Genomic DNA, 20983 nt, shown 5'->3' with positions numbered 1-20983 from the left:
ATTTTCCTATTGTAATCATCGTTTAAGGTTTTGAGATTTTCTTTATATAAACATTTCATACATTAAAAGGTTGAGAATTTTTTGACAGCATCAACATCTTTTAACGTTTTCACACAATTTCTCTCTATTAGATCATATTTTCATATTTCATTCCTTTTCCATTCTCAATAAGTTTATATTTTACTAACAAACACACCATCAATATTTAGAAGCTTTCATTATTTCTAAAGTGTTTTCTTAAATAAGGCGGCACAACTTTTCCGTACTCTTTTGTTAGCCTTCTGAGGGAGGACCACTACAAGTTTCCTTATCTTGTAATTTGTATACAATTTAAATATTGATTCTTAATTAAACATTTTATATATAAAGATATTTTTTTTTTGTTTTATATTGTTATTCATTTTAAGAAATGGAGGATCTAGAAGAATTCCGTTGTAAAGTAAATTTACAGTGGGACAGCTTTAATTAGGCAACGGGTTTTCAGTGGCTGCCCTCTACAATGCTATTCCAATCACAAACAACAAACAGTTCATTGAATCACAATAAATAACAATTAAGTTTCAACCCATATTACATTAATGCAATTTAATTTATTACCACTCCATATTTTGATAAATTTCATGTTTTGCAACAAAATCTAGAAGCTTTCTTTGACTTTTATGATTTGTTGATCGATTAATCTGCATGGTTTAAGAAGAATCAATACAAAACGGAAGAAAGAACCATAAAGAAAGTGAGGAGAAGAGAAAGATGAATGCAATGTTTCATAAGTTTTTGTATATTCTAGTGAGGTCAGAGAGAGAAAAGGTTTTGATCTTTGGTTACACGACAGAAGAAGATAAGTAAAAGTGAAATTAGAGATTCTATAATTTCGGCGACTAGAAAAGCTAGTTTTATGGAAGTGATTCATGATTGCCTCAAACCAACACAAATAAATAAGATCAGTTGCAACGCCGCCCAATGAATTAATCAGTAATAAATAAACAATGGGGTGAAGACAGAAATGAACAAGAGCAGAATAAATAAATGGTAGCAGACCAATAAAGAAAGTAACCGCAAAAGGGAAGGAAGAATGAGAATGTGTGGCACTGTGGTGTCATGTGAGTAACAGTGCAGTGCAGCTCACTGTTGAAGCCTTCTATGGTCAATTGCTGGGGTCAATAGGCATGCTAAGGTATATATGTACTTCACCAAGTGCCACGTTAGCGACCCAATTTCTCTCTCCGTCACATGCATGGAAAATATATAAAATTGAAAGGTTCAGAATGAGAAATGGAGAAAAGGAAAAGTGAAAGGGAAAATGGTAATATCTGAATATGTGCAAGTGGCACAGCAGCACCTTTGGCTTTAGTGGAGTCACATAGCTATCATGCGTACCAGCTCATGACTCTCTGAAGTCTATGCTAAAACTGCGATGCTTCTTCCCTTAGTTTCTCTATCTGTGTTGGAATTCTTTGGCTATACTCTTGGCCAAGAAGATGCACAAACAACCAAGTGGGGCCTACATCAGTATTTTATTTTTCTGTCAATTTGTCAAGTGAAGAATCGCAGACTCCTTCTCTCCTCAATGCACCCATTTTCAACCATCGAACGTGTCCTGTGAAACCAAACCCCGCGTTCTCTAGTCTTCACTTCATCACCTTTGTTTTGGCTTGGTTTTTGGTGTGATTGGTTTTTCTCTCTTTTTCTTCCCTCTTTCTCTCTCAACATTGGTGTCAAATGAAAATACAACTGCACCCTTTTGTTGAAAGATTATAAAAACTCAATCTTTGGAATCATTACATTGGGTGGTGGTTGGTTTCTGATTTTCCTTCCCCCATGTGCTGACTTGGCTTTCTTCGCCTTGCTTTGTTTTCTCTGTCTATTCGGGTCTATTGGTTCTCCTCTTTATCTGGTTTTGGGGTTGAAAAGCTCAGTTTTTGAGGACTGAAAGAGTTCTCTTCTGCCTTACTGCTACTGGGTTTGTGTTCATTTCGTTGAGGTGTTCTTGGCCCTTCTCGGATCCAGCTTCATCTGGTAATGAAAGAGTTAATATTTTCATTATGGTATTATTATCCTGTTATTTTCTTTTTGTACTTTTTTTCCTCTATTGATTTTATTTATTTATTACCGGAGCACTTTTCGGGCTTCTGCTGCTATGGGTTTAGTTGGTTTCTGTTATTAGACGTTTATTGACTATGTGTTTTGGGTTTCAAGATTGTTAGATGAGGAAAGTTTCAAGCTTCCTATTTTCTCCATCTTTACACATTTTAAAGGCTCCTTTTTGTTTGTTTAGTATTGAATATAAGATGGTGCAAGTGAATTTGTTTCCTATAACAACGATTTGTGGGATAACTTATAGAATTTTTCTGAACATGTTGCAATCTGGACGTGAATGGATTTCTGGTTTTTCCGCACTGTTCATCTTTCATTTTTGACTAATTTTCAGAAGTTGCTTGTCATATACACAGAAGGCTTGCATAACTTTTGGTTTTCATAGGGCTCACTTAGCTTGACTCTTCAAGCAAAACTGCTACTTACAGATTCAATATTTCTGGTTTTCTGTATTCTTTCAGGTCATTGATAGTATTATATAATAATACTTAGTTTATAGTTGAAGGAAGGTGATGATGGGAGAAGGGTTGAACTATTAATCAATCCTGAATAGTAGAGGTGGAGAAGATGGAAAACACAGGCCTATGGATTCAGAAAGAGGGCCACAGAAGAAAATGTTCATTGCTTGGCATATTGAATGATAGGGAAATGTCAGAGGAAGACTCTTCAAAAACACAGTTAAAGAAGATGATTAAAAGATCAAACTCTCAAAGGGCAATGGCTGTAAATGCTATCCAATCACAAATTAGCAAATTTTTCTTCAAAGATTTATTCTTTCGACGAGTCCATGGATTGGACAGTAGGATTCCAAAGCATGTGGTGAGTGTGGACGAGAAATACGTCCGACGCTGCCTTGAATTTATACACAACACTGCATTAAGAGCCACAAACATGGAGAATTTATCAGAAAGCTTGAACACAGCTAAATTTTTTGGTGGAAATGCATATGGTTTAGGGCATTTTGTCTTTGAATGTCCTATGGCTAGTGAAACTGGGAGAGTAGTTATAGGTGCTGATACTGGGGATCGGTGGACTTTAGGTACAATAATGGGAACCAAGAGTATGATAAATATATTGAATAGCACACTTCTTCAGCAATTTGGTGCTGCACATAGAAGTGACAATTTGAACAGGATGAACTTTTCTGATCCTGAAGGATTGGTATGCTATGATTTTATGGACTCTCCCACTGATTTACCCATCACTTCATTGTATAAATTAGAAAAGGACAAACAAAGTCATAAATATGGCTCCATTTCTGTTCATAAAAGGCTTGTTTCCACTTCTAGCACAACCTCTACTTATTCTGATCGATTGTCTTCAGCTTCTTCTACTCTATCTCAGGGAATGATCCAATGTACATGGAAACATGGGATTCCTCATTTTGTTTTTTCTGCAGATGATCAGAAGGAGGTCTATGTGGCAAAATCGAGGAAGGTAAACTCAACCGATAACAAGGCTTTGGACAATGTGTATGAGTTTCATTTGAACAAAGGTGGCCAAAAGGGTCACGAGATTCCCGACAAGGATTTGCCATTTGTTGGGAAGATGCATGTATCAACAAGCTTCACCCTTTGCCCGAACAATTGTAGAATAAGGGAGACAGAGTTTACATTGTTCCTTAACGTTGAAATTAACGACAGAGAAATGTCAACCTCACAGCATTCTCACAGGAAGAACAAGGGACTGTCAAAGAAGGTTTCACAAGTTTTTAGAACTAGTCCATCATCAAAACGCAGAACACTCTCAAAGTTTGGTGGGTCAAGTTCCATGACCGAGAGTTGTCCGTGGGAGCCTAATGCTCTTGGTGGGACCAATTTATTAGAGACTGACACTCCAAATTCTGAGATGGCTGCCATTGTGGTGAAAAGCCATCTTCCTAGTAAACGACCAGAGAAAGTAAGAGGGGGTTGGGGTTTAAAGTTTCTAAACAAATCTGGTGGAGATCAAGTCACAGTGCCTTCTGAAAGTTGTGATAAAAATAATGGGGACTGTTCAACTAGCATGAGCATTCTGATTCCTGCAGGCTTTCATGGTGGACCAAGAACCAGAAATGGTGGGCCATCCAGTCTGATAGAGAGATGGAGATCTGGTGGCCGCTGTGACTGTGGTGGTTGGGATGAGGGTTGCCCTCTGACAGTACTTGAAAGAAGATCTAACAAAGCTGAGCTTTTGTCTAAAATAGATACACAATACGAGTGCAAGTCAGTTGATTTGGTTACTCAGGTATGTTTATATATCCCTTATATTTTTCTTCCTTCTCTTTTCTGTTTTTCTTTTATTCAGAAGCTATCATGACATTTCTGACATCTCAATTATGCTGACACTACAGAGTTTATCTATCATTTGTTTTCTCTTTTCTGTTCAAACAATGTTAGTGATCTTATATATGTTTTGCTAAACAATGTTTTTTTCCTGTTTGTGTGCATTTCTCCACAAAATTTTAGACATCCATGCATCTGTAATAGTGTATTTGCTTTCTGTTCTTATTGAAGAGTTAATTTGGTTTTCTTTTTAAAGTATGCAATGAGATGATCATACCCTTCAAATTTCAGGGTTCAAACGATTTCGGCCCCACCTTGAGGATGGTAAATGTTCGTGATGGTCTGTATTATATTCATTTTCATCCACCTCTGTCTGCACTACAGTCTTTCTCCATTGCTGTGGCAATAATTCATGCTCAAAGTCCTACTCTTCAGCCAAATCTTGCACAGGAGCTGTCATAACTAAAGTTAGATACGAGGTTATTTAGCAGTGATCATTCTCTTACTGTATTATAAGAAGTGAAGAGAAGATTTAGGGGATTTATACATCAATCAGGTTTTCATTATATGTGTAGGGTTGTAATTTTAATACAGTCAGATGTTATCTTATTTAGGAGGATTAGTTCTGTTTGTCTTTTCTCACAATTCATAGTTTGTAACCATCTTTCTCCTCATTCTTTTTGTTGAAGAGGATTGATTGTAAAAGGGTTGTTGCAGAATATTGGTAAATTATAGCATTGAGATTGAGCTTGTTATAGTTGTTAATGAGAAGGAAATATCCAATTTTTACTCATATAGCAACACATATGTTCCATGAATGTTATATATCAATATCTTGTATGGAATAATTTGCTTTTGCTTTTGAATTCATACTTGAATTTTGCGTTTCCATGCTGAAAATACACCTCCCTTCAATTGAATGTTCATTAGAACATGAACATGAATACTTCTTGCACATTATATTTGTCTTACAATTCTTGTCAGGTGGTAACAGAAGGCTATTGCAAAAGATGATCCTGCACAATCAAAATGTCATATGAAAGTTGATAAAAACAATAATTTTGGCATAAATTAGAAAGTCTAAACAACAGGGCCTTCTTGACGAGTACTGCATGTGAGAAATTGAATTATTTGGATGACAGTGAACACTTAAACCCCTGTTTTTCATGTGAATCATATTGCACCCAAAGGTTAGCTTGAAAAGGCAGATCTTATTTTGTTGTGGCTGTGGATGTTTTGTTTGTTTGTGCCATGTTTCCACCATGCTCACAAATATCTGTGTATATTAACAATTAATAGAACAACTTCGTCAAAGATCACTAAATTAAATTAATGATTTTTTTAGTCAAGTATGGTTTAATTAAAAATAATAATTAAATTGTTTGGCCACGGTCAAATATAATCCAAGATTTAAAATTCTGACCTCACGCATTTTGATGCCAAATTTAAGCACGTTCGAAGTCATTACGGGTCATTATCCCACTACATATTTTGAATTATATTAATTAGAGTTTTATTATATAGTTAGAAAAGGATAAATTCTATCTCTAAAATATTATTTCATCACAGATGATTAATTTTAAATTTAGTTTTTATACACTTCCATCTTCATATTAAAGCATCTCCAATAAAGATCATATAACCAATAATAAACAACTAAAACTAAACAAGTTTACGTTGTACGTATCATCAAATTGGACAAGACTCTTTCCTTCAAGGGAAATTAAAAATGAGATGAAATAGTGAAATCTATAAAAAAAAAAAAAAGAATAAATTAAAATCCGTGTTGTATCCCTGTATTCGAAGCTCTCATAAACAAATATGAATTCGATATGATTCAAACAGATAAAGCCATCTGATAGGATGATAGAAGTATGATATTTTCGTCGTCACATATGGAAGTTTGTGGCTTCAAGAGGCATCTTATGGCATATCCCCTCGTAATTAACGTTACTCTTTAAGTTAATGGTTTTATGAAAGTTTGTATAAAACTATATGCACCCACAGTCCCCAAACCCATTTGACCGTTTTAGTTTTATTTTATCTACTGCAGAATATAAAAGGAATATGTGGATCCATTTATTTTCCACATCTACTTATGCCCATGTTTTTGTCAAGAAATGTTTGTGATTCTTATAACCATTAGACGTGTAAGAAAAAATATGTATGTTGTGACAGAACTTATAGCCTGATGAATTAAGTTACGGAGTAAATTTGACTTAATTATTTGAAAACCCAAATATCTAAGAAATTATCCTCATTCATGAAAACCCAAAAATTGCCAAAAAGATGCAATGTTTTTTATTCTGCGAACTTCTCCAAAATAAGGAGTGTTTAACGTCCATCGTTGTCATTTATTTTCAACTTCTCAAAGTTTCAGAGATGATTTAATAGCACCTAATTTTTTGATTTTAAAAGAATATGGTAAGTATCATCTCTGGAATGTAAATGCCATTATTTGTTGAAACAAAACAACTATTGCACGAGTGAAATCCAATAATTTTATTTGTCCTTTTTCCTTTTTACTCTATTTTGCCATGTTATCACCAAAAGAAAAAGTTAATAATATGTTAACAATTTTATGTTGCGATGAGAGAGACCAAATTATGAAAGAACAAAATCCTGCTCCCAGAAGTATCATATTAAACTAAAATCAGTTATGTTCATTCTGTGTCTCCTTTCTTGTCCTGAAAGGACAGAAGTATCACATTAGATTGGTACTTGGTTTACTATTGAAATAGAGAGGGTTTTCCGTGTTTGTACCTACACTTGTAAGGCTGTAAAGGATATATGGTCACTGCCAGTGAGAAAGGGGATTTCAGTAGTAAATGCAATAAAATATTATGTAGTTCAAGCACACTCTGTCACTAACACCAGTGGAATAGTTTTTCGAACTTCATACCAACTCAAAGTAGATATCAGTGCCTTCTAGATTGCTGTTGTACAACTAATTTAACTGCTGAACACTTGATCATTAACAATTTACCGGGACCTTATCAATCGCTGATTCGATAATGGGGTTGTGGCTGCAAACAGGATAAAAACATATGAGACGAACTCTAGAACTAACTTTTTTCTGCATAAGCTTTATGTTGTTAAACAACGGCATAAAGCTTATTGAAATAAGTTTTAAAAGTTATAAGAATGTTAAATCTGATTTCATAATTTTAATCAAGACATGATGTCAAGACAAATAAACTCTACAGAAAAAGAACTTCTTAGATGTCGACCTATATCCGGGCGTGGAAAGAATTACCCACTTTTTCTATCCCACTCTACTAAGTATTCCTAAAAACCCATTCTAATCACAAAAGGATATTTGCACGTGAACGATTGCTTTCGTCAATTTAATACAACAAGTAGAAAATTGAAAATTCATATCCATCAATTTTAATTAGAATACACTACGATTGAAAATTCTTTTGCCCCTTAAAACTTTCCATTCTAAATAGAGATTTGTCTTCCAAATCCCACTCTGGATATATATGTATGTTCTTGCAAAAGCAAACATCAAAGATCATCTCTTCATTATTCTCAGCTTTCACCTTTAACTAAATTATTAATAAGTGAAATGGCAACAAACCTGGAGGTTGCTCCATATAAACTTCTTCCTCAAGATCACCATGGAGAAAGGCATTTTTGATATCCAACTAATGAAGTGGCCAATGACGAATGGCTGCCATTGCAAAGAACAATCGAATGGTAGTCATCTTTGCCACGGGAGAAAAGGTGTCACAATAATCAAGACCATAAACCTGAGTGTATCCTTTTGCAACCAGCCGGGCTTTGAGCCTATCAATGTTACCATTAGGGCCGACTTTAATTGCATATACCCATCGACAACCAACAGCCTTTTTGCCCGGGGGAAGTGGCACAAGCTCCCAAGTGTGATTGTGGTCAAGAGCCTGCATTTCTTCAATCATGGCTTGTCGCCATCCAGGATGATCAAGTGCTTCTTTCACACTTTTAGGAATAACCACAGGAGATACTAAGGATAAAAGGGAATAAAAGGAGGGCGACACTCTCTGATAACTAAGAAAATTATAAATGGGATGAGGGTTTCGAGTGGAACGAGTACCTTTTCTGAGAGCAATGGGCCAACCAGAATCATCTTCACCAGGAGGCGTGACAGGAGATGGTGATGGAGAAGAATCTGAAGGAGGAGATCCACCATTTTCTGGAAGAGGATTACTCACCGGGGTACTGTGTCGAAGGATATCAGTATGTGGAGAGGAAGGTTCAGGAGGACCTTGGGCATGACTTGGATTGACTGAGGCATTGGAGATATTAGACTCAACCACTGGAAGAGGAAGGACCTGGTGGAGGATATGAACATCTTGAACAGAGGGAGAGAAGAAAGGTGTTTGTTCAAAGAAGGTAACATTGGCAGACATGTAGTACTTTTTGGTTTCAGGAGAGTAACACCGGTACCCTTTTTGAAGCTGAGAATAGCCCAAAAAGACACATTTGATCACACGAGCAGAGAGCTTGTCGAGCCCCGGAGACATGTCGTGAACAAAACAAACACAACCAAAGACTTGAGGAGAGGTGTGAAAGAGAGGATCATTGGGAAAGAGAATGGAGAAAGGAACTTTATGATTGAGAGAGGAGGAGGGCATCCTATTAATAAGAAAACATGCAGTTAAGATGGCATCCCCAGTGATGAACAGGAATATTAGCACCAAGCAAAAGGGTACGAGCCATTTCAACCAAGTGTCTATTTTTTCTTTCCACTATACCATTTTGCTGCGGTGTATGAGGACAAGTGGACTGATGCAAAATACCATGGGAGCTAAGAAGTGAAGAAAATTTTGATGAGAAATACTCTTTAGCATTATCACTTCTTAAGACTTTAATTACGTGACCAAATTGGTTCTTGATTTCATTCAAAAAGGATGTGAAAATGGGTAACAATTCAGAGCGATCTTTCATTAGATAAACCCAAGTACATCTAGAATACTCATCAATAAAAGTAACAAAATACCTAAAACCAAAAGAAGATACGCGACTAGGTCCCCAGACATCAGAATGAATAATAGAGAAACTAGAAGTACACATTGATTGAGACCTTTTTGGAAAGACAGATCTGACATGTTTTTCTAGTTGACAGGACTGACATTCTAAAGTTTGAAGACCACTAAGTTCAAGACACATCTTTTTTAACTTTGACGAGTGAGGATGGCCAAACCGATCATGTAACACTTTAGGGGGAAGAGCTGCGACATAAGATACTCGTGGACGAGATCCAAAATGGTATAAACCTCCAGCTACATATCCTTCTCCAATCTGTCTCCCCGAGCCACGCTCCTGTATAACAAAAGATTTTGAATCGAAATTTATTGAACAATGTAACATTTTGGTTAACTGACTTAAGGAAATTAAATTGAATGGACAGTTAGGGACAAAAAGAACAGATTTCAGAGTTAGAGAGGGAGACAGGGAGACATGACCGACTCCCTTTGAACAAATTTTAGAGCCATTTGCAAGGGTAATGAAATGGGGTTTTTCTTGGAGGGAAAGGGTTGAGAACAATGAGGTATTACCAGAAATGTGATCAGAAGCACCCGAGTCAATTACCCATGAATTTAGACCTTCCATGGATTGAGAAATGCAAGCTGTGGACGTACTTGGGGACTGAGATGATTGCGCCAAACTGTTAGACTTTAATCGCAGATACTCTTGATACTCTTCCTCAGTGAACTTGGAGTTGGAAGTGGAAGTTTCAGCCTTAGAGATATTGGCGGTTTTTGAAGGAAAGCCATGTAAGGAGTAGCAGTTTTCTTGGGTGTGACCCACCCTCTTACAGTAAGAGCACTGTGGACGTCCTCGACCTCCACGTCCTCCTCCTCTAGTGCCACGTCCTCCTCTTCCTCGCGTGGCAACCATGACAGATGGTTCCATTGTTTCATGAGCTTCCTGAGACTGAGACACGGGAACACAAAGAAGACGTGTGGTCAAGGCTTCCAAGGAAGGGACCTCATGACTTGTCAGAAGTTGATCTCTGATGTGATTCAAATCTGAATGCAAAGCACGGAGGATCATCACCATATAATACTTGTCAAGCTTCTTTTTGATATCTTCCGAAGATTCCACTTCCAAGAACATTCTCAATTCTTCCACAGCTGCTTGGGCTTCAGTCATGAAGGAGACCATATCATGGTCTGTCATTTTGAGACAGGCAAGCTTGTTTGCGGTATCATAGAGACGTTGAATATCATTAGCATAAATGCTTTGAGCTTTCTTCCAAAAAGTGTGACATGTCTTGAAGGTTTTAACTGATATCAAAAGTCGGGGTTCCACAGATTGCCACAATAGGGTACACAATTGGAAATCAGCTTGTTTCCATTTTTCAACTTTGTCAAAAGGTACTTGGCTTCCATCCTCGAGGTGGTCATAATGTCCTTGACCAAGGAACCACATTTCCACAACAGCAGACCAACATAGATAATTCTTTCCGTTTAGCTTTTCGGAAGTGATTGAGGGACTTCCAGAGAAAGAAAGAGCACTTCCAGACGCCATTCTTTGATAAAAAGAGAAGGAACCAGAAAAACCGTGAAGAACCAGAAAACCCTAGGGGGTTTCTTAGGGTTTTCTTAAAGGGGAGCTTCTGGACACACCAAAGTAATATTTTGAGGGGCAGAAGGACAGAGGAGCAGAGGGCGACAGCTATGGAGGTGGCGCGGCGACTTTCCGATGAGCAGAGGGCGGCGCATGGACAGCACGCGCCTGTTCGCAGCACACAAAGAGGCGGCGCGTGGCGGAGCGTGGAGGAGAATCAGGCGAACCCACCGGTGGGGTTGGCGGTCGCATGAAGAGGCGAATCAGATTCAGTGGTCGCCGGACGGAACAGTGACGGCGGCCGGCAGCAGACGGCGGAGGACGGCGGCGGATGGTGGCGAACGGCGGCGGACAACAGCGGACAGATGCGAGGTGGCGGACAACCAAGTTGAAGAACTACAAATTGCAGTTGACAGCTGCAGATAGTGGCGAGACAACCGCGGACAACGGCGAATGGCACCGGACAGATGCAAACAGCAGTGACAGTGCTGGTGGACAACCCAGGATAGAAACCAGAGCAGGATGAACCTGCTCTGATACCAACTTGAGATCTAAGACAGAGAAAAATAGTTCTAAAGGGCTTGGAAGTCCCTTCTCAGTTCTCTTATTTATGTAGATAAAAATCTGATATAATAGATAGATGGAAGATGAAGAGATTGTCCTAGACTGCTAGGAACAATCATTATAGATAACCCAACACACAACTACCTACTTTAGGCCCTGCTATACTAATCATAGGTAGACTTAATAATTATTCTAACAACATTCAACAAGAAACTGATATCTCATTAAAATAACATCATATTAAAGAGAAGCCACCGTGCCTCCAGGTACAAGGATTTATGTCTATAATGGCTGCGGTAATATTGGGAGTAACTAATGGCAACCTCCGATGAAGCACAATGGTTCTTCCAACGAAAACAAAATCTTCTAGTTTACATTTTGGCACCATCTTTCAAGTTATTGCTCACTGTAGTTAATTCGACATGATACCGAGAAACAAGAGTTTGTCTAAAATGTATGCTTAGAAACACCGCATGAAATCCCCGTTCTACTTCTTACCTTAAAATCAGAGGTGGGATTTTCGACAGAAATCTAAACTTGACCTTTGCTATCTAAAATTACATAATCTAATATTCCTAAAAATAATCATATGAATATGATAGAAAACTGAGCCATTTATTCAATAAATAAAAAGAAATATGTCAGAAGTCACATTCTGGGACCTGCTACATACTTTTATAGTAACTGTGAATTTAAGAACAAATGGCTTAATTTCAGGGATATCAGGATAAAAAAGTATGACCCACATTTCATAACACAGATGTAAACATCTTGTCCGGAAAATAGAGCACTCAAATCCTTCGACCATTAAGTAAATGAAATGAAACTCAACTAATTCATTCTAGATAATATGAACAAGGACCCTTCACTTATATCAAACTTGATCAATCTTATTTTCATTGCATTTGCATTCTAGATAGCAATACTTCTCTTGGGCATTTCATCAAACGGACTCTCGTCACTTCAAAATTGCTCGTTTCTAAATATGATTTGATCATGACATTACACGAGGAATACCCAGAAATTAATACAAAGGAATGAAGTGGCAGTTGTTTCAATGTCTAATATATTTAGAAACATAATGAAGCATCAAGCCACCTCGGACATCAAGAGCTCGTTGAATGGAAGACAGGTCTAGGTGGTGACGGGACTATTCTTTTTTTCTGCCAACGGCGTCTAAGCGAAGAGAAGAGATGGTGTGAAGATATAGATGCAGGCCACAGAGAGAGTAGAAACAAGCCACCCAAGATTGATTACTTTTATGACATTGAAGGTGGGAACTTATCTAAAGACTTGACAACACATTCAAATTTGGAACCGATGAAAACGTGAAAGATCACATCACATTTAGGTTAGTGTCCATCCAAGTCTTTCTCCCCTTTCCTATCTCAACATCCTCCATAAATATTCCTTTCAAATTTCAAGAGGCACGGAATGAAAGCCACGTTTAGATCCCAAGTCAGTAAACAAAAAAAACAGCAACCAGCAACTAATGGGACAAACCCCATTTGCATTTCAATATATATTTTTTTTTCTTTTTGCAATAATTCTGAACTCCAGAGTAAAAATAATGGAATGGATAAAGCATTAAACCACAGTACCAAAACTCAGTATTCAGTATACACACACTCACGCACACATTTCACTGAGTAAATGCAAGCAAGCACCTGCTAGGAGGACTGGGAAGAGAGTTTGAGGCATTCACTCTGGCATCTCCTAAGACAAATGTCATTCCAATTTGGCACTTGATGTTGGTTGACACAAACAGTGCGGGCACAGGCATCAGCACATGCATCAAGATCGGAAACACCACAAACCGTGACGCAGGTATCGGGAATGGGGTCTTTGGAGAAGGAGCCAACCTTCTTGAGCATCCTCTTGGATGTGCAGACCCTCTCACACACGAAAATTTCATCAGAACTCCTTTCCCTCCCTCGAGCACTCTTCAGCCGCTGCTCCTCTGCGTGCCGTTTCTTCACCCGAAACGCTTGCCCTGCAACCACCACAGGGATCGCCGCCCCCAAAAGCGACCACCAGATTTCAACCATTTCTCACCCACAAAGAACGAACAAATTCTCCTCCTCTTCTTCTAGTTCACATACTGCACACTCGCAACCACACGTTACAGAGTTTCAATCGTTAGTAATTATTGTTAATCGTATACATATAGTAAACCCTAGACACGCGCGCGCGAAGCGAAACAGAGAGAACACTGTAATGTGTTGAAATGCAATCGGAAAAGAATGAGAAATGGACTTCATATTATGCAACGAACTGAATAAAGACGATGCAAATTCGAAAGTGAGCGGCTTTGTCTAAGTGAGGGAAATCAAAGTGTGAAGAGAGTATTGCATTTACCGGCGGCGGAGAAGAGCGGCGGAGACAGCGAGGCGGTGCTTCTACGGCGTAAAACCCTCACTGAACTACTTTTTCACAACAATGAGCCATCGGTATTTAGGTTTCTTGGGGTTTTTCCTACAAGACTAGAAAAAGAATATTCGTTCACTTTCCATTTAAAAAAAATAGGAAAACTCTTATTGGACTGGCATTTGTATCTACTTTTTAATTATAATAATAAAAATAAAAAATTCATTTTTATCATTTTTTATTATTTTATTTTAAGTAATTAATTAAATTTAAAAATAATTATAAAACTTTAAAAATAAAAATAATTTATACTGATGAAAAAACCGATAATAAAATGTAAAAGGTTACTAAAAACAATACTATTATTCTTTATTAACGACTGTAAATAATAAATAATATATTATAAGTTGTATTTTTGTCGATTCATTATGTTCTTAATTAATCTAAAAATATATAGTCTTAATTTATTTTCACGCTTTTCATTGATTTAAAACTTGTACCGATTTTGTATATTTTTAATAAGTGTTTTAATTTATTTTTAGCATCTTATTAAAGTATTTGCATTATCAGTCAATTAAAAATATTTTAAATACAATTTTTTGAGTATTTATGTATTCGAAATTTGGTCATATTACGGTTTAAGTAGCCTTCAAATAGACAGATGAATTAAATTATATGGAAGCTAATTAAAAAGTCATAGACGAACTTATTCTTACCCATCATAAAAAAATATTTTAAATATTGTAACCACAATTTCCTGAGGACATACAATAGTGTAGAAACTAATTAACTGTTAAAATATTTTCTGAAAAATATACATATAAATACTTTAAAAATCATAGCTATGAATTTTGTGAAATTCAATTCAATTTAGTTTCAATAACTATTTTTTATGTAATTCAATAATTCTATTTAGGAAAGATTCAATCATAAAATTTAAAGAAGTCTAAGAATCTAATTCAATAATTCAACACAAATTTGTTTCAGTTCAACTAAGAATAACAATGTAAGGCACGATTTCACCATACTACATTCTCGTTCACTTTCATCCATTTCTCTTCCACAGATATTAGATTGTGAATGTGTTTCACATTGTATGTCTCATATATCTCGATGACAACCTTGTAGAAACCAAAACCAAGCATTGTTTTTATGTACATAAACCAAACACTAAAGGAATATATTACAGAAACAAAACCCAGACATGAACTTAACTCTTTTATTTATTGTATCAATCCTTATCCCAGATCACAAGATGCTAACAAGTGTTATTTTTTGGTGTCACATTACACTACCAACCCAGTAACTAACGTAATCCAATTCAACATTCAACCCATCTTAGCATCAGCAGAACCTGCATGCATTTTAGCACAGTATTCAAACAAGCTCCCATCATAGCATCTTCTTACAGCTTCTTTAGACAGGAAGCCTTCCTCATCCTTAGCCAGAATGTACAGAGCCCCCCATTCAAATTTAGCAGCCAACCTGTCACATTCCTATGTCAAATTATGCCATAAAACTAAAGTTGAGATCGATGTCAGAATTAATAATACTCACCACCCAAATGGGTCAAACGCATTTCGGTTTCCTTCTGTCAGATCCCACATCTCCCCAAGTGTGAGCTTGTCCGGAACTGTACGAGCATACTTACTGAACATGTTCTCAATATTCGCTGGCACATAACTGTGGTTTATTTCATTAAGTACAAATCAATGTCCAAGAAGAGGTTATTTGGCAGTCATAACTGACAGATTTTTTGTTAATCCAAACTAATTTCACTTACCGTCCTTCTGTGTCATAAACTCCAGAGTCACTTCCATGTTTTGCTTTGTGTATGTTATGTATGTAGATGGGGAAAAGGAGAGAAGGGATCCAACTCTGTGCAAGTACAAATTCAAAGATGAGCCTAAAAATTTCATATGGCTTTATTTTTTACTCTAAATAAATCATCGACAAGCTAACAACTGATATGCAGATTCTTAATATATGAATAGTGTAAAATGCGCTTAAGAGCTTAATCCCAAAAGTATATACAGCATTTTGTATTGTTCATTTTGTCCCCTTTTGGTTCTAACTACCTAAGGAAAAAAGAAAAATCAAGAATGACTCACAGGCTGAGTGGGGAAACTCAATCCAATATTGATAACAATGGCCATTATAGCAGATGCAACAATATTAAATCCAAGAGAACGCATCCCTGATAAACAAAGATAAAAGAACTTTAGATACGGTCGATGACAATGTGGACCCTATTGGAAATCAAAACTCTTACCCCTGTAAGTCTCCCAAGGGTAAATGATACCATTGCCATCTTGATCAAAAAAAGCAACATGCTGCTGAAGAACAGACAAGTCATTGTGCTTGTGGCCCTGTGTTCCTTGAGGGTGGCTTGCATCAGGAGCTTTCAATGCTCTGGGCATGTCTGAACACGTCCCATGAAAAAAAAATGGCTTGGTTACACATATAAGAGGAAATTTAAATCCATTTATAAGAAAATTGGTAAAGGTACTCTATGCTTTCTATGTCCTTGTTCTTCAAAATGAAATTTACTCGGAAATCAAAACTTAAAAGAGGCAATATACTTACTTATACATATAGAGGTGTCTTCGCAAATTGCAACATAAAGGGAGAGAAATCATGAAGCAATAGTAATAATGTGGTATGAACCACGATATTGACAAAAAGTATTCATGCATGGTCCTTTGGATATAGTAACAATATTAATGCAGAAAACAAATATGACAGCCCATCTTATTAGAATCTGCACAAATTAGTATGATCCTACAACGTTACTTCAGTTTTGGACTAATACTTACATGGCTTTGGCAGAGAATTTTCCAAATCATTTCTGACCCTTCTCTGTGTAGTAACCGGTGCCTTTTCAGCTTCAGTCATCAATGAATCCCTCTCCATCACTGTAGCCATTATGATATTAATATGCTTCTTCTCTTTCTCACTGATTCGTGTATATATATATATATATATATATCTTCGTTTTGGCCTCTCCTTTTATGGAGGAGCTAGTTGAATCACCAATAAATTATATATAACTTGTTGGAGACAGTAGAAAGAGCCAGCAAGTTCCACCAAGTTACGTGGCAAACATGCAGAACATTGAAGTGCATATTGTGCCAACTGCTAAGTTGAGAAGTGATGCATGTAATTGTTTTGTCGGTTCCTTGTCGTCTCTGAATACCTCTCTCAGTGTCGAACATACCCAGTCCCTAGTATTCATCAGTTCGGCAGAAATTTACATATTCTTTCACTAATCGATGCCATGTTTCGACGCGACAGCTTAATTTAATCAATTTTGAATTATTGTTTTTGGAAATAGAATTTAAAAAGGATGTGTAATTCTAATTAGAAAATGTTGTGGAGATAAACAAATTAATCAAAAAGTTGCTTGGTAAATTTGTTTTCAAAACTTTCAAAATAAACTTACAACTTTTTAACAGATACTTATGATATAGCACTACCGCTTTTAGAATAATAGTTTTTATTTTCTAAGAGTAATTTTTAACGTGTTAAGAAAATAGTTTTAAAAAAATGTTTTTTTGTTATCTATAATATGATTAAAATAAATTGCTATAATTATAATTACTAAAAAATACATAAAATATTCTAAACATTTTTAAATAATTTTATCTAAATTTATATTAATAAAGCATTTTTTTTTAATTAGTGTCTATACTTAATACTATTAGTGTATATATTTATAAATAATTTAAAATCTCAACCATTAATAAATATAGATCATACATAAAAAAATTATTTCGTGTTAAATAAATATTAATACTTTATTCATTCTAAGCTTCTAGGATTTATAATCAACTTAAAATATTAAAGTAAGTTTCAAAAAATTTAATATTACTTTTCTCTCAAAGAACTTTATGCCACAACTCAACATTTCAAAACCCATCAAAATTCTAATTACATTAGCTTAAACCTTTTATTTTATATCGCACAAATTTCACATTTTAAGTATTTTAATTCAAAATATCATTCAACATTCAATATATCATTCAATTAGATTAAATCCTCAATTCAAAACATATCCAAATCAATAAGACTAAGTATACTCTATAGGACTTTCGTCACTCCCACTAAAAATAATTATTCTGCCAAAGGTTTTATTTCAAATTATGAGTTTTTATCCTTTACAAATTAATTTGCAAAAGTTTTTTAGATATTTTATATTTTCATCATTCTTTTATTTCTTTTTAGGATTTTAACCTTCCCGTACGTTTTAAAGCCTCTTTTATTTACAACTATTTTTATTTACAACTATTTTAGAGAGTTTTAAAATTTTCATTTGTATTATTTATTTTGTGAGTTTATTATTTTATTTTACTTGTGTTATTTCTAATTTCTTAAATACAATAATTGATAGTAATTAAAAGCTCTTGTAGATGATAATGTATATGACTATTAACGTACTTATATTTTTGTGTTTACAATTTTTATTTGTAAACTTTTTTTTAATATTTTAATTATGACAAAAGACATGACAAACCTTTATCAAAATGTTCAAATATATATCATTAAAACATTTAATTTTCAAAATTATCATAATAAGATAAAAATAATTTAAATCAAAACATAATTATAACTTAATCCATAATTACTCAAAATTCATAATAGATTAAATATAGTTTTATCTTAAAAAATATCATAAACACACTAAATTTTGCTAGCAACATATAATCTTCTTGTATCTAAGGAAGAGACTTAGACTCATTTGGATCACCAGTATGCTAAAATGATAAATAGATATATTAAAGTGAAATAATCTATGACATAAGCGTGATATGCAAGAATAAAAAGAAAACAATAAGACAACAAATTAGAGTGAATATAAAACTATCCATTGTTTAGTACGTTTGTCCTCCATACATACTAAAGTTCTAATATAGTAGCCAGCTTTAAGTATTGAACGTCTATAGATTCTAACCATTTTTTACTTTAAGCCACATCCCCACACTTTCATGTGAAAATTATTGAACTTTTGTTAGACGTAAGTAGTTCACACAACTTTTGGACACAAGATACATACATTACACGACACCATTTGACTCACTTAAAGGTTCAGGGTATGTTTAGAGAAAGGAAAAGGTTTTTTTAACGACTTTTTAAAAAAAAAAATCTATGTAGTAGTTTGTGATTGATCTATTTTAAATATACAGACCAATAAAATAGTAACACATAGTCTATTTTCAAAAAGTTATTTAAAAAAGTTAAGATATCATAGTCTAGAAACTTGTTCGTAGTATTTTTAGAAGAGAAAAAGAAGAAATAAAAATAAAATTAACATCTCTATAAACTAAAATTAACTTAACATACATAATGCCTCCATGTAAATGACCTTATTAATAAAATAGAAAAGAAAAAGATCAAATGAAAAGCAACCAGAATTATGTTTGACAACATATAATCATATGAAACAGTCCAGGAAGAAAATAAAAGCATCTGAAAGCACCTGCATCGGAGTTACTAAAACCCATATTGGATTTGTCAGCAACACATTCAAGGACCTGAAAAATAAGACAATTGCAACAAAAATATTAAGCAAAGAGAGAGAAGTTGGGTTCACTATCACCAACACAACACAAACATGTCTATTCTGAAATGCAACATTCAAATAAAATTTGTATGATGGAATAATCACCCAGCAATTGCAGCCACAACAAGCCAACCAAACATCCCAACAGTACCATTTCCATGCTTTTTCAATTTCCGTGCAGCTGTAATCGCCACTGCCTCGTTCTTGAAAACTTGATAGAAATAGTAGTAAATGCCCTGAAAACAGAAAAATAAGCATTTAGATAACTACCCCACAACCCACTGAGTAGTCATGTTACTTTGTTTTTGGTTTAATGGTTTCCCACACCACATCTATCCTCGTTCAGATGTAATATTGTCCAAGACACAATCAAACATTAAGTTTGAGCACCACTTTCAATAAATATTTGAATCTAAATTCATCAGGTTATTGGAGACTAGCCCCTTTCGCAACACAATCTCATTTACAACACACGGAGTCTTAAGGCTTGAATTTTGCGTCTTATAAGAGGTGAATTCCAAATAATAAGCAATGTACTGTAACAATTCTATACCGCTCGAGCCTAATCCAAAGCACATATGTCGAGGAGAAAAGATAATAAATATTGTACTGTAGAGATAGGGTATAAATATGTGTGTGTGTGTGTGTATATATATATATATATATATATATATATATATATATATATATATATATATATATATATATATGAAGACCTTCTTCTTCATATGAATTAGAGATCCAAAAGTTTTTCTTTAGGAAATAAAGAAGTCTAAGAGTTTACAAGAGGCGATTAAAAGCCATACTTGCGCTTCCACTTTGCAATGTCAATCTTGGTTTCTCACCGGAACTTGAAATGTTATCTGGCACTGGAAGTGGAGAAAAGGAATATATATTGAAAGTGGAAACCCTAAATGGATTTTACACTAAAGGAGCGACATACGGTACCTCTAAGAATCTGACCCTGTGGACCTTAGGAATAACAAATTCACTGGTGGATTGACCTTGTCTTTGCAGGAGACGAGCTTATTAGAGGAATTTGTTGTGTCCAACAATCCATTAGGTGGAGATATCAGGGTCCTAGGTTTGAAAATTGGGGATTTTCAGAACAATTTCAGATTTAATGCAAATGGAGAACACCAACATTGTTCTGGGTTCGAGTCACATACCTAAAAACGGACATTCTCCACCGAGCTTCGTCTCCTTCGAGTTAACGTCGAATGACCTTCGATTGAACGTCAATCAAGCAGATGGTCTGTTAAGTGATGCAAAGAGGTTTTCAGAGTTGAACTTCGTGGAAAGAGCGCGAAAGGAATTCAAGTGGGGAGCGCGAGAAAGAATTTTTTAGTGCGGAAGGAAACCGTGAAGGTTTATAAAAGAATAAGGAAGTAAAAATAAATAAAGGTGAAAAATGTAATATAATTGGTTAACGTTATAAACTTCTTCAAAAATACTTAAAATTGTCTATTATTATTATTTTAAACAATCTATCATATTATTTAAAATCATGTTAATTTGTGATTTTTGAAAAATAATTCCTTTTAATAAAATTTTTTTTTAGTTTTTTACATGTTCT

General features: G+C 35.2%; 3 protein-coding genes across 9 annotated transcripts; 1 reads left to right on the top strand and 2 right to left on the bottom strand.

Moving 5' to 3' along the window:
• Nucleotides 1-1322: 1322 nt before the first annotated feature.
• Nucleotides 1323-5151, top strand: LOC124837423 (uncharacterized). 2 transcript variants are annotated; one of them, XM_047312775.2, is made up of 3 exons: nt 1323-2016; nt 2556-4320; nt 4650-5151. In XM_047312775.2, exons 2-3 carry the CDS (start codon nt 2662-2664, stop codon nt 4818-4820), a joined length of 1830 nt encoding a protein of 609 aa, XP_047168731.2. In that variant the 5' UTR covers nt 1323-2016; nt 2556-2661; the 3' UTR covers nt 4821-5151. The 2 variants fall into 2 exon arrangements, with proteins under 2 accessions (XP_047168731.2, XP_087953092.1); XM_088096966.1 differs by having other exon boundaries at nt 1323-4320.
• A 1811-nt stretch (nt 5152-6962) lies between these two features.
• On the bottom strand, nt 6963-13999 carry LOC124837418 (thionin-like protein). 4 transcript variants are annotated; one of them, XM_047312768.2, is made up of 3 exons: nt 13839-13999; nt 13148-13581; nt 6963-7384 (listed from the first exon to the last, which is right to left on the bottom strand). In XM_047312768.2, the coding sequence occupies exon 2, from the start codon at nt 13526-13528 to the stop codon at nt 13151-13153; it is 378 nt and encodes a 125-aa protein (XP_047168724.1). In that variant the 5' UTR covers nt 13529-13581; nt 13839-13999; the 3' UTR covers nt 6963-7384; nt 13148-13150. The 4 variants fall into 4 exon arrangements, with proteins under 4 accessions (XP_047168724.1, XP_087952916.1, XP_087952915.1 ...); XM_088096790.1 differs by lacking the exon at nt 13839-13999 and adding an exon at nt 7942-8321 and having other exon boundaries at nt 8437-13148; XM_088096789.1 differs by lacking the exon at nt 13839-13999 and having other exon boundaries at nt 7942-13148.
• A 1031-nt stretch (nt 14000-15030) lies between these two features.
• LOC124837430 (peroxygenase-like) lies at nt 15031-20738 on the bottom strand. Of its 3 annotated transcripts, XM_088095804.1 has the most exons (11): nt 20577-20738; nt 20356-20487; nt 20214-20276; nt 19513-19643; nt 19324-19378; nt 16664-17071; nt 16120-16269; nt 15959-16044; nt 15631-15725; nt 15405-15530; nt 15031-15332 (listed from the first exon to the last, which is right to left on the bottom strand). In XM_088095804.1, the coding sequence occupies exons 6-11, from the start codon at nt 16770-16772 to the stop codon at nt 15176-15178; spliced, it is 723 nt and encodes a 240-aa protein (XP_087951930.1). In that variant the 5' UTR covers nt 16773-17071; nt 19324-19378; nt 19513-19643; nt 20214-20276; nt 20356-20487; nt 20577-20738; the 3' UTR covers nt 15031-15175. The 3 variants fall into 3 exon arrangements, with proteins under 3 accessions (XP_087951930.1, XP_087951931.1, XP_087951932.1); XM_088095805.1 differs by lacking the exon at nt 20214-20276; XM_088095806.1 differs by lacking the exons at nt 20214-20276; nt 20356-20487.
• Nucleotides 20739-20983: the final 245 nt, after the last annotated feature.

This window comes from Vigna umbellata, chromosome 8 (genome assembly GCF_029865625.1).
Source record: "Vigna umbellata cultivar VRB3 chromosome 8, Vumbellata_1.0, whole genome shotgun sequence".
NCBI classification, from domain to species: Eukaryota; Viridiplantae; Streptophyta; class Magnoliopsida; order Fabales; family Fabaceae; genus Vigna; species Vigna umbellata.
This window is presented reverse-complemented; position numbering and strand designations above follow the sequence as displayed.